Below are 13,470 nucleotides of genomic sequence, written 5' to 3' on the forward strand. Positions count from 1 at the left end.
TTGTAACAAACAAAAACTTTACCAACTAAGCTTTCCCCCAGTTATACTATTGGTCTTTTGGGATTGGTTCTGGCTATCTGTATGGGAAACTGGCCTTGAACTCATTATGTAGGTTAGATTGGTATCAAACTCCAGATCCTCCTCCCTCATCCTCTAAAGTACTGTGATAATAGCTGTGTGCTTCCAAGCCCAGCTGAGACTGAATTTCTAACAGGAGGGAGATAATGCTGGTCCACAGCTCACACTTTGAGTAGCAAAGGACTGGGTGAAGGCTAAGCTTTGCTACTGTGTGTTTCTTTTCTTTTCTTTCCTTTTTTTTTTCATCTAAAGTCAGGGGGTACCTGGTGCCCCTTCTAGTATCTCAGGAACACTTCCTGCTAGGAGGAATGTTTTGGACACAGGCCAGATGGAGGAGAAGGAACTCTTTTCTTTTCCCTATAGAAACCAGATAAAACACTTCCCACCTAAAAAAATAGTAATAATAAGATGCTGTACGTTTCTTATGATTTCTGCCCCTGAGGTACAGTATCTTAAAGCAGATATTTCCTCCATACTATTTTCTCATTTCCTCTGGAAGGAGACAATGAGGCCCCTTGGTGTCTCCTTCCAATAGGGATCCTCCGGCAGCCATCAGTGAAGGCCTCTTTTACTGTCACTGTGGCAGGGGTGTTGGTGTCAATGGAGGGTTTATTAACCTTGGACGTCATTTTCACAGTTCAAAGGAAAACACTTCTATGAACTCTGCCCCACAGAGCATGGGCTGGGCAGGGGCAGCCATGGCCATTCCCACGGGCTGGGGAAGGCTCCTACCTCCTCATCTCACCAGCAACATCAACCCCCCTGGGAGTAGGTAACATATGGTCCTGCTGATTTGACTCCTTCCTTGGAGGTCGGCACCCTTTGTCTTGAGTCTGTGTCAGACAGGATTGCTATCAGGGTAGTGAGAGGTAGGACAGAAGACTGGATCCAGAAGACATGAGTGGAGGCATTGTCAACTGTGTGGTTAGGGCAAGCCCTTCCTCATATGTCAGGCTTAGCTTCTCCACTCCTGATCAAGGTGGGATGCAGGGGTGCCCTGCACACAAGAGGGCCCTTCTAGCCCCAGTCATCTGCCCAGTAAACTGATGTGGGCTGAAGGAAACCACTAGAAACACAGTGATCCACATGGCACTAGCTCTTGGCCTAGGTCACATGTTTGTTATCTGGTCAGGTGTGTGGCATGAGAGTCACTGGATGTCTAACATCTGTGGCAAGAAGATTGCCTTCCTGTGTCCCTTTTAGCCTCTGCTCTTCCTGCCCTTGCACCACCTTCCTCTTCATCCCTGGTGAGATCCTAATATGGCCAGGAGTGCCTCCTTGGTGCTACAGTGGGCAGGGTTGGTTGGCTTCCTGGCTGTGAGATGTGCTGGGCCATATGAGATGTTATTGTTGGGGAAGCTGGGTGAAGGGTACACAGGAACTCTCTGTACTATTTATACAATTTCTATTGAGTCTAAAATCATTTCAAACTTTTAAAACTTATTTAAAAAAAAATAACATTTATCAAGGCTCGCCAGGGGTAACTCCCCATAGAACTGCTCTCACTTGGTCAGCTCTATGGCCTTGTGTCCACGTGGGTCAGGGTGCCCTTTGGGTGTACATGTTTTAGAGCCTGCGTTGGACTTGGACCACACGGGCACGTCCAAAGCTAGCTTTGAGCACGGAGGTAGGTTGTACCTTCCCGAGGTCCTCCTAGCACCAGAGATAGGATGGATGGGCTCCCATGCACATGGAATGCTAGTGGAGAATGGATTGTTAAGCACCTCATGCAGCTTTGATGAGAAGCATTAGCAGCTTTCCCAAGGCCTCTGGGAAAGCTGAGTCCCAGCTGTCTCAGTTCTGCCTTCTCTCTTGCTCCTTCCTTGTGTTCTTTCCTCCTCCACCCTTTCCCCTTGACCCTGGCCTCCTCTTCTGTGGTTTCCAGAGCTGATGCAGGGACCTGACAGGCTTCCCCTTCTCTCATCAACAGGAACTTGTCAATCTTCTCTTGACTGGGAGAGCTGTGTCCAATGTTTTTAATGATGTGGTGGAGCTGGATTCAGGGGATGGGAATACCACACTGCTCCGAGGCATCCATATGCGCAGTGATATTGGTTTCCTGTCTCTCTTTGAGCACTACAACGTGTGCCAGGTAACCCCAAGTTCATGTGTTCCAGAACATCAGGAGCCTACCTCCCTACACTCACGGGGTGGGTGGATATGTGGGGTGTGGGGTGGAGGAAACCTGGGCTCCAGTTCCCAGATCTGGTTGGAGTTCAGGTCCAGCCTGAATACCAAGCAGTCAGGAGGAACTGTGGCTTTCCTACCAATGGTGCAGGCAGTTCACTCAGTCCCTAAACCTGCTGAGTCTGGGTTCTGAGAAGGATGTTCTGAAAAGGACTCGTTAGAATTTGTAGTGTGACTGTGTACCAGAGGGGCCAGGGTGTGTGTGTGCGCATGTGTGTGCATGTGCGCATGCGTGCGTGTGTGTGTGTGCGTGTGTGTGTGTGTGTGTGTGATGTAGTGTGTAGAATGCTGGAAGAGGGAGGTCTCTCTCTAGGAACTATACTCTCAGGGACTTGCATTGCTTTCTTAAGGCTGGTGCAACAAAGTACCACAGACTGGGTGGCCTGAAACAACAGAAGTGCATTCTCACATAGTTCTAGACACTGGAAGTTCAAGGTCAAGATGTCAGGAGGGCCGTTCTCCCTCTGAAAACTACAGGGAGAATCCTTCCTTGTCTCCCCACCATTTTCTAGCACTCCTTTGTGCTCCTTGGCTTATAGGGCCTGCCTCTGTTGTTGTCACTGCGTCTTCCTTTCTAAGAACCTCAGTTGCATTACGGGCTCACTGTGCCCCAGAATCACCTCACCTTAATAAATGGCATGTGCAGCAGTCCTGTTTCCAAGTAAGACCCATTCTGAGGTCCTGGGGGCTCACATATCATTTGCAGGGGGTGGGACACAGTATGGCCCCTCCCCAGTCTCATTGGGTCTGCTTGCTGGCGAGTGTGCCCTGCCTCCTAGCTCAGTGCAGCTGGGAGCTTGAGAAGGCCACACCTTCGGGGGAAGCTGGCAGGGCACAGGTGACTGACCACACTGTGGGCCGGCCACCGCTGCACGAACCACAGACCTTCTCACTCTCGGTGGCTTCAGAGTCCACGGTTCTGTGGTTGTGTGTGACGAGGGGCAGCAGGCGCTCACTCGGAGCAGGTAAGGAGAGGGCTTGGAGGAGGGCGTCTTCCACGACCAGAACTGGGACTCTCCCCTGGTGTTCCCAAAGAGTACTAGGTGACCAGTTTGGAAGAGGAAGGGGCAGGTTTTCATTTCACCCACCTGCATGATCACCTGTCCACATAGGCAGTCCCTTTTTCATGGCTCATGTGATGTGACCCCTCCCCAGAACCCTGGTCGGGATGATGCCCCCAGTTCACAGAATGTAAATGTATATGATCCAAACACCTGCGGAGGAAAGGTAGAGGATGGTTCCTTCCTGGTTCTGTTGATGTCAGGAGGGAGGGAAGGAATGTGGCCATGTGGCCAAGGAGGACCATGAGACCCTGTGAGGGCTCTGAGTGTCTTCAGCCTGAAAGTCTAGGGGACAGCCTGCCATGGAATACAGTCCCCAGGCTAACCATGAGCCCTAGTGTTCTATGCCCCAGACTGCTGGTCAAAAAAGAAACAAATGAGCCGGGCGTGGTGGCACACACCTTTACTCCCAGCACTCAGGAGGCAGAGGTAGGAGGATTGCCATGAGTTCGAGGCCACCCTGAGACTACAGAGTGATTTCCAGGTCATCCTGAGCTAGAGTGAGACCGTACCTCAAAAAAACAAAACAAAACAAAACTTTGTTTTGGTCAATGGAGGGCAGCCAATGTGAAAATCCGTTGAAGTCAACCTTTCCCACTGGGGTTCTGAAAGCCAGCAAGCTCTTCCCATCTTCCTCAGCTAGTGCACAGAGCCATCCACCAGGCCACACCTGCCAGCACCGCACCTACTTCAGGAGGCCATCCCCTCCCCTGAGCTCTTCCTCATTTGTCCACTTACCTTGGCCTGAGCAACCAGCAAGGCTGCTAAGGACCTCTGTGACAGCCCAACTAATTTCCACTCCTGTCTTCACCCCCTTCCCATCCTGTCCCTTCACCAAGGCCAGTATGATCTTTAAAAATGTAGGTGCAATCATGCTATTCCTCTGCTTACCCCTCCCATGCTCTTCTACCCTCTGATACCGTGATGAACTGCATAATGTTCCTCTAAAATTCCTGTGAAGTCCTCCAAGTGGGACTAAATTTGAGATGGTATTTAGGGAGGTGATTAAGTTAGAATGAGGTCATGAGGATGGCCCTAATCCAAATGACTGATGTCATAAGAAGAGGAGATTAGGATACAGACTCAGAGGAAGACCTTGTGAGACACAGGGGGAGACTTCCATCTGTAAGCCAAAGGATAGACCCCAGGAAACAACCCAACACCATCTTGATTTCAGACTTCTTCAGAATTGTAAGAAAACATGTTCCTACTGTTTAAGCCCCTTGGTCTAAAGCATTTATTATGACAGCCTAAACACAAGCAAGCTAACGTAGAGGCTAAAATCACAAACTTCCCATAATTTACAGCCCCGCTCCCAGAATCATCCTTGCCCTAATCTCTCAGCCACCATGTCCACCCTCTCCCTCAGGAACTGTGGCCTTGGGCACACCAGCCTGAGCCTTTGCATGTTATCTACCCTCCACCTCCACCCTGTTTTCCTCACTTTCCAAGTTTTAACTTAGCGTCACTTCATCTTCTGTGTGACTGAACAGTCTTTCCTCTTGCTCCGTCCACCCTCTGTTAGAGTACCAAAGTCCTTCATCATGCTTGACTGCTTTTAGGATACACAGTTTCCTCACATTAGTTAGGGTGCATTATTAATGGGCAATGTGTGAGACTTGTCAGCTTTCTGCTTCTTAGTGATTCAAGCAGTAGTGACCAATGTGACTGGCACGGTTTCAGTGAGGTGAATTGTAAATGCATTTGCTTTACTACTTAGTTACTCTGTTCTCACTGATGTGGCAAACCCCAAGAACAAAGACTCTTCTTATTCCCTCAGCACCCTGTCCCTTTTGCCCACTGTGGTTCAGGGGAGAAAACGAAATTGTGTTGAATGAATGTGACCATTACAGGCCACAGACAGCCACCCTGCTTGCTTACCCTTGTGAACAGTGCTTGAGCATGGCGGTCCATGCCGGCTGTGTCATTCACTACTTCCACAGGAGGTTATGACTCACCAGTTAGAAGCAACCCCTGATTGTGTTACATGCCCACCCCCGGGCTCCTTAGATGAGTCTGGCCTGGTGTTGAGGGATGTGGTCCCAATCCCCTCACTTACAGCCTTTGGTTACCTAAGAATACAGAGGAAGTGAATATCCCTGGAAAATGTCACTTGAGTGGAAGGGGCTTGTGAATGAGAACTTCCATTTATAAGCCCTCTGGGCAGCTGTTTTGCTCCTAATCTTTTGATTATTTATAAATGGCAAACTGCCCTGGGTCCTTTGGTTGGAAAATTCAGGGGCTGATGGTGCCCAGGCCTGCCCCTGGCTCACTTGGGGCTATTTCCTGCCTGTTGTAAGTGCTGGGTCCATTTTCCAGGCTCCCAATCACAGGCACTGCCTGCTCAGAAAAGCCTTTTTTCAGCACAGAATAGAAGCCAGGCTTACAGTGGAGTAGACATGTCCAGATGCCCCATACCTCAGGAGGAGCAAGCTTGTAATAGCCCCCGAGTGTCACACAGGCCTGGGTGGAGGGTCCTGGTGTGAGGGAGAAGGGCTCGTTGTGGATGATAAGAAAGTAATGAGCACATTGTCAAGATCACCCTCCCATCCTCAACTTTAGCAGGCAAGTTCTTCACTGGGGACATTCTAGGCACAGCTCCTGTGTCCCAGGCACATCCAGGCCAGAATCACTCCTGAGGTGGGAGCTGCCACTCTATTGTGGTAGGCCCTGGAGAAAGTATGCTTTTTTGCCCACTGGAAAAATAACTCCCATTCTTTTCTTAATCCACAGCACAGGCTGTAAACACCTGAGTCGCAAACATCTCCTGGGGGCTGTTGCAGATTAGGCTAGAACCACCCAGCATGACATAGCTGAATAAACCAGGGCTCTGGTGGGAGAGGCGCCACCTTGGATACTCCTGGGGACAGGGCAAGAGTGCATGGAGGACAGCAGCCTGAGTGGCCTTCTGTCAGTCTTCTCCTCTTTGCAGGAAGCATATGATAACGTGCTGAGGGCCTGGGTGCCTGTTCCCTCGTATCTAGTCCTCAAGCACCCTTCTCTAAGAGCTTCACTGCCTTGGAGGGTTGCTGAGAATTCCCATTACAAGAAAGCGCTTGCTCCTAGTCTGGCAGCAGCTCAGCCTCCGCCTCCTGGTTCCCTTTACCAAGAAGCTCACTGCACCCTGAGTTTTCTGGGTCATGCGCCCTCTGTGCTGCCAGACACCCTTCCCTCCCAGCTCCCCAGCTCCTACCTGTCTTCCAGGTACAGTTCAAGTCTCAATTTTATTCCTGAAGACCTTCATCTGTCAACCATTTAATTCCATGCTGGGCTCTTGGTGCTGGGACACATAAGGCAGGCGGGAGGTGTGCTGTGGTGCTGAGGTCATGTGCCCTGGGAGCGGGAAAAAGTGAGCGCAGTCCACTGACTGGCTAACTGGTACGGCGCACGCGCACCTCTCGCAGAGGAGGATAAAGAATGGAAACACACAGGGGGCTGCTGAGCTGCATGAGTGTGAGGTGTGCCGTGGTATCCCCTGCAGCCACTGGGTGGGGGATGGGAAGCGGATCCTGCAGCTCATGGAGATGTTTCCACACCATGTCCCATGAGCTGCAGTGGCAGGACATGCAGCTCTAGGCCATGGGCAGTAGGATCTCTCGGAGGTCAGCCTGGTGTCCTTGAGTAGTCTGCAGGTGCCACCTCCTTTCTGTGGTATGGCAAGTTGCAGAGAATGTTCCCCTCTCAGGTTGGCTGCTTCCTGAAGACCCCGCGGTTCCCCATCTGGGTGGTGTGCAGCGAGAGCCACTTCAGCGTCCTGTTCGGCCTGCAGCTGGAGCTCTTGTCTGACTGGAAGTCTGAGCATAAATTTGACCTGTACTACTATGACGGTCTGGCCAATCAGCAGGAGGAGATCCGGCTGACTGTTGGTGCGCCACCCTAACCTGCCCCCTTAGGGAACCTCCAAGGCTGCCCCAGAAACCAACCTTCACATGCCTTCTTGGGATACTGAAAGGACAATGTGGACACAGGTCTCAAGACTGGGTAGCCAGAAAGGGATGCTAGCTGGGCCTCAGGCAGGCATGGGCAGGTATGGGCCTTGAGTACTTGACATTGAGGGTGAAATGTGGCAAGAGTGCTGAAAGTTTTACTGGCAAGCTTAGGTTTAGGAAATAGGGAGTTGTGGAAGGTTTGGGGGGGGCACAGGGACAATGAGTCCAGATGTGTTTTTAGAAAGAATACTATGGTAACTGAAGCAGAGCAGTGGTTATGTGGGGACCTGAGGTGAGAGATCGGTGAGCTGTCCAGCAAGGAGAGTGGATTCAGTCAGAATGGCGATGAGGGCAGGGTACTAGAGAGGTAAAGTCCCAGGAGTTATCATTACCTGTGTTGATTTCAGAGTGAGTACAGAGCCCTGGATGATACGTTTGTCCCTTTTCCTGTTCCCCAGATACTACCCAGACCACCCTCAAGGACAACAACAATGACCTTGTCCCTCCACTAGAGCTCTGCATTAGAACCAAGTAAGTGAGACTGCCTCTGACATTCCATTTCATCCTGAGAGGCCATAAGGTGCATTGGTTGGGGGAATTGGGCCTATAGGCTGAAAGATGGCTTCCCAGATGGACTGACCTATTAGACAGTGGACCAGCTAAGACCCTGAAATTGGAAAGATGGGGCTTAGAAATTGTGTATTAGCACCACCTTCAAGTTGAAGCTTCTGAGAGTGTTCTAGGGCTCAGGAAGGGGTGCTGGTATTTTTCTTGAGGAGCTGCCAGCAAACATGCTAAGATCCATCAGGCCCAAAGTAGGGAAAACTTGTTGACCTGACAGGAGCTGGAGGCTGGGGCAGGCCTGGGGAGTGAGATGGACTCACCAGCCTGGGTATAGAAGGAGGAGGTGGCTGCCTACAGCTATAGCACTCCATGTGGAGCATCCATAGCCACTCTGCACACTGAGTCAGTACCTGTGTCTTGGAGGCACTGAGGCGGGGGGCAGTCCATGAGGCATCATCCAGTCTAGGGTTGGAGTAGCTGACCCCTCCACTCCTGAGTCCAGGCCCCTGTCTGGGTCCATGCTCTAGAGGACTAATTAATTGTCACTACCAGTAGCCTCCAGCTGGAGCTCCATATGATTCCTGGGAGGCCTCAGTGCAGTAAGGGAGCTGTAGGAAGGAGACCTGGGCTCTGGGTCTCTTCCTCCAGAGGAATGGTGCATGTCGTCAGGTTTCCAATATGGATTCTGGAGCAAGCAACAGGCTGCCTGATTGCTACTGGACTCCACCTATCTGACTCACTTTATCATTTGTAAAATGGGGATAGTGGCAGCTCGAAGCCCACATGGACATGGCTAAATGCTCCGTCCAAGCCACTCATGATTGTCTTTGCCTCAGTCAGAATCTGCTACCCTGTGTGTGCCTCTTCTGGAGCTGAGGTGACAGCCAGAGTCCTGAAGTTATGATTGCCTAAGATGCAGGTGGCGTACCAGCTGCCTGGGTTTGCTGGCCAAGTACAGGCAAGCAAGCCTTTAAATGGGACCTAGAGAGCTAGAGCTCCACTGGCACCATGTTAGCAGCAGGAAGGGGAAAGGGTGGGCCGCAAGTACATCCTCCTATGCCATTCCACTGCCCCCTGCCCGCCCAGTCAGGGACACCACATTCCTGTAGGGTCACGGGCCCAGCTGCTGTCATCGGAGGATTAAGGGCACATGCAGGGCACTGCTCTTTCGTGTACAAAGGGCCACTCATTCAAGGTGATGAGCGAAGGGCTATTGTGGGGAAAGAAAGTGACAGTGGCTTTGCACCTCACGTAGGACAGTGTGGGAGCCCACAGGGCATTCCTTTTGTAGGGGAAGGGCCCAGCAACCCCGTGGGCAAGGCTGTGCCACTTGCAAACCCCTGGAGAGCTCCTTGGGGCCTTCACTTGGTTGGGTTTGCACGCCTTCCACAAGCGGCACTGCCACTTCCACACTCACTGCTTTTTCCTTTGAAGCAGTGTCTTGCTGTATCTCCTTCTAGTCCAGGCTGTCTGAACTCACTGTGTAGCCCCGACTGGCTTCAGACTCAGTGAACTCCCTACCTCAGCCGCTTGAGTGCTGGATAGGCAGGAAACCCCTCCTCCCCACCAGGTGATCCGACCAGTTTCTTATCCCATTAATGGACAGGGTGAATGTGAATAATCAGTACAACTCATCAGGTGCTTGGAATTCGATTCTGGCCTTGACAGTGACCTCACCATGGGCCATGACACCATATGTATCCCAAAAAGCAAGTCTGCAAGCAACAGAATTTGTTCCCAACTATCAGAGACAAGGCCATCTTCACAGCTCCTCACAGTGACCTCAGGAACTTTCTAAGTTTCTCTTTTGAGCTGTTTGAGAATCTGCTGTGAAAACCAAACACAAAGCCTTTGTAATCCAACCCCTTGGAATGAGATGGCTGGTCTGCATTAAGTGGCGTGTTACCTCATGGGTTGAGGGGATAGGGACCATCCTTCTTTATACTCACCCACTTAAACTTTCCCAGAACGACTCTGGGAAAGTGCTGTCATGGCAACTGGTGAGTATGGTCAGGATGAAGAGCAGGCAAAAACCTGGTGTGGGGGGAACCCCCCACCCTGATGTCATGCCAGCAGGATGCTGGAAGTGCAGTGCCTCCCTTGGTAACTGACTCTCACAGGGCAGGTGGGGCGGGGGCGAGAGACAATGGAAGCAAGGCGCTCACTCATCATTGGAATAGTGCTTCTGGTACTGGGGCCACAGCACCTTAGAAATTCACATTCTCAGGTTCTACCAGGGAGGGACCAGTGGTCAGAGGCCCTGGGGAGAACCCAAGGCTGTGTTCTGACACCTCTTTGGAAAATGCTGATATCTGCAGCCTGTGGACCACAGCTCTGAATCAAGACTTCCTGATGGGTGGGCTGGATAAACATGGGTTTCGCCCCAGCCATCCTGCAGCTGGGGCCAATTGCGTTGCTAGGCCCGGTGTCTCCAGCCCTGTGAGGTGCACAAAAAGTGTTGTTTTCCCTCCGGGACAAGCACGAGTAAGCTCTGCTAGAGAAGACTCCTGGCTCTGCCTTGTCCAAGCCCCAGACAGTGAAGAGAGCTGAGGTGGGGAGGGCCTCGGCTGGGTCACCTGACCCCAGGTCCAGGTTTCACTCTCTCCAGCAAGCAGTCTCTCCACCTGCCTGGCACAAGGGGCGGGAAGTCCCAAGAGACAGAAGTAGGCCAACTCCACCCCAGTGACTCTGGCCTAAGTTGTATCATGCCAGCTCAGAAAGAGTCTTATCTCAGAGACAGGTTAGGATACTGAGCCATTATCCCATAATTGCCCATTAGGGCTGTGCCCAAGAAGTCTTTTCAAGGCCAGGCTTAAGGCTGCATGGCCAATCTGGCAGTGTAATCATATGTTGTCAAAAGAGGGCAGTAAAGCCAGACATAATGGCTTATACATTGCAGTCCCAGCACTCAAGCAGCTGAGGTGGGGGTTCACTAAGTCTGAAGCCAGTCGGGGCTACAGAGTGAGTTCAGACAGCCTGGACTAGAAGGAGATACAGCAAGACACTGGTTCAAAGGAAAAAGCAGTGAGTGTGGAAGTGGCAGTGCCACTTGTGGAAGGTGTGCAAACCCAACCAAGTGAAGGCCCCAAGGAGCTCATAGAACCCCTGGCTGTACTCTATGGGAAAACAGCTGGAGAAAAATTAGTTCCCACTGCAGAGAGCACCCAGATGAATCAAATCAAATGAAGTCAAGTTCAGAGTCAACTCTGATCAAACCTAGGGAAGATGTACTCTCACCTCCTGAAGGGCAAGAAAGTCCAGCATTATTGACCTTTAGGAGCCCACATCACCACTGACCCAGCACAGGGCATACCATATACCTGGTCATGTGGCACTGTGCTTGGATCCACAGATCTCGGCCCACCTAGCCCCTTCTTTTACAGATGGGGAAGTAGGGTCTCCAGTATGGATGCCTGTGCCCTAGTCAAATCCCAAGTCACCAACAACTTAGGCTTTCACTGTGCCTGCCCAGTGGAAGGTCACTGAGTGGACATGATTTCCTGCCACCTGGCTTTGTTGTCACGGAGACATTGCACAAACTCTGTGGATTTTGCCCTGGGAGAACAGCATCCTAATTAGAACCATCCTCAGGTTCCCACACTGTCCCCACTCCTTGGCATGATGCACATCTCTGCTTCAGAAAGTCTTCAGTTACCTTTCCTGTGTCAGGAATTTGGGGACTGCTCCCCTACTGTCCCCTTGTTGTTTATAAGCATATCAGCAAAACCAGACTCTTGGGGGGCAGCGTCATTGCCAAACAAGTGCACACAGTGACCTCTCCCAGACTTCCAACCCCACTGGAGTGAGAGAAAACGAAACAGTTGTCAGCAGGCCAGAGAGAAGAGGAAAGAACTCATAACCGGGCCTGGGGCTAGGCCCCAGATGTTTGTTTGGAGATTCTGACAAGAAATTGAAAATGTCATTCCAGCTGGGATCAGTGCCTACGAAGGCACCCATATCCCTGAGGGGCATCCTGACCACCTAGACACCTCTCTTCCCTCCCTTCTGCCAATTCCCTTTCTTGGACTTCCCACTCCCAGCACTGCTCACCCTTAGGAGCTACTCCCTGAGTGGCCTCAGTTTTCCCATCTGACAGCTAAGTTGTCATGATCCCTTCCTTGAGCTGCTGTGAGGCATAAAGGAGCTACAGAAGCACCCCTTCCATTGTGAGGGGCTCTCAGAATTGGGTTGGGGCACTCAAAGGCAAAGGCTTAGGGCCAGGTTGAACACAGGTCAGTGAGTGAACTGAAGGTGCAGATGCCCAATGTGACACATATGTCTGGAGTTTGCTAGAGGCCCTGGTGTGCCCATTCTCTCTCTCTCTCTCTTTCTCTCCCCCTCCCTCTTCTTTCTCAAATAAATAAATATTAAAAAAAAAGAGGCATCAGTACCTCCTGCACCTGCTCAGCTGTAAAAGGCACAGAAGTGACCTTTCTCCACCCTGATTGGTCCTATGTTTGCTCCCCTGGTACATCATTAGGCTACAACTCCAAATTATGCTGGTATGGACTCTTCACCTAGCACCCAAACGTCTCTAAACCATATCAAGTTGTCTCCAAAGAAGCGGCAGTGTCTCTAAATATCAATGCTATATTATGAGTGCATTCCAGCTAAGTGCCCAATCCGAGAAAAGTCCTCTTGACCTGGCCTCACACTCAAAGATTCTGGAAGTAGTCTAGAGCACCAAGGCATTATCAGGTCACCTAGTTCTTCCACATCCAGTGAAGCAAATAAGACTGGCCCTTCAATTCACATGTGGGTGAAAAAGGGTGCCGAGTCAGAGAGGAGCCTGATGGTTGTTACATATCTCCTGGCATGGGTTAGGCCAGGAATGGATCTTACAAAATGATTCTTTCAATGTTTCTTCTCAAAATATTTCTTTCTGAAATCTATGTGTATCCTCATATGTTTCCAAGTACTTGTAACCAGAGGATTTCCAGAAAGTAATGCATCTACTATCGGGTGCCCAAAATCCATATTACCCCATGTCAGTGAGACCTTTCAGCACTGCTGGATAGCACCAAAAGACACTGAAGAAAGCACAGACAATTTTGGAAACACTTCCCCAAATACTCATGCCTGAGCTACTTTCCCTCATCCATCCACTCCAGCCTGTTGTGCAGAGTTTTATTTATTGGAGAGGGGGGCAGGTAGAAAGAGAGAATGGGCACTTCAGGACCTCCAGCCACTGCAAATTAACTCCAGACGCTTGTGCCCCCTTGTGCATCTGTTTTACATGGATCCTGGGGAATTGAACCTGGGTCCTTAAGCTTATCAGCCAAGTGCCTTAACCACTAAGCCATCTCTCCAGCTCTATAGTGTTTTTAACAAGATGATTCAAGTTCGTTTTATGGAAAACCCTGTTTCTTGGGGTGTTGATTGAGCTGCAGAACAGGGTAGGGCTTTGCCTTGCATCTAGAGCCTGGCCTGTGATGAACATACCTTCTCATATTCCCCAGTGACTTGGAAAAGTGTGTCTTGTCCCTGTGGCTCCCTGGGCAGAGCATGAGAGGAACATGACACTAATTGTTCCTGCACGGGCTGTTTGCTCTATTATCTTCCACATCAAAGCTCTCCATGAGAGCAAGAGCCAGAATTGCCACTAGGATTTTTTTCTCCAAATGACAAGAAATCCATTTGTTCTTTTGAAG

General features: G+C 50.7%; 1 protein-coding gene across 5 annotated transcripts in view; it reads left to right on the top strand.

The window, feature by feature from the left end:
* Positions 1 to 13,470, top strand: part of Mindy4 (MINDY lysine 48 deubiquitinase 4) — a 117,316-nt gene that overhangs the window by 102,424 nt on the left and 1,422 nt on the right. For all 5 annotated transcript variants that reach the window (XM_004652762.2, XM_045136167.1, XM_045136168.1 and 2 more), the window contains 3 exons: positions 2,009 to 2,170; positions 7,012 to 7,192; positions 7,714 to 7,786. In XM_004652762.2, coding sequence (XP_004652819.1) covers positions 2,009 to 2,170; positions 7,012 to 7,192; positions 7,714 to 7,786 — 416 coding nt within the window. The remainder of the gene's footprint in view (positions 1 to 2,008; positions 2,171 to 7,011; positions 7,193 to 7,713; positions 7,787 to 13,470) is intronic.

The sequence above is a fragment of the Jaculus jaculus genome, chromosome 16 (assembly GCF_020740685.1).
Source record: "Jaculus jaculus isolate mJacJac1 chromosome 16, mJacJac1.mat.Y.cur, whole genome shotgun sequence".
Classification (NCBI taxonomy): Eukaryota; Metazoa; Chordata; class Mammalia; order Rodentia; family Dipodidae; genus Jaculus; species Jaculus jaculus.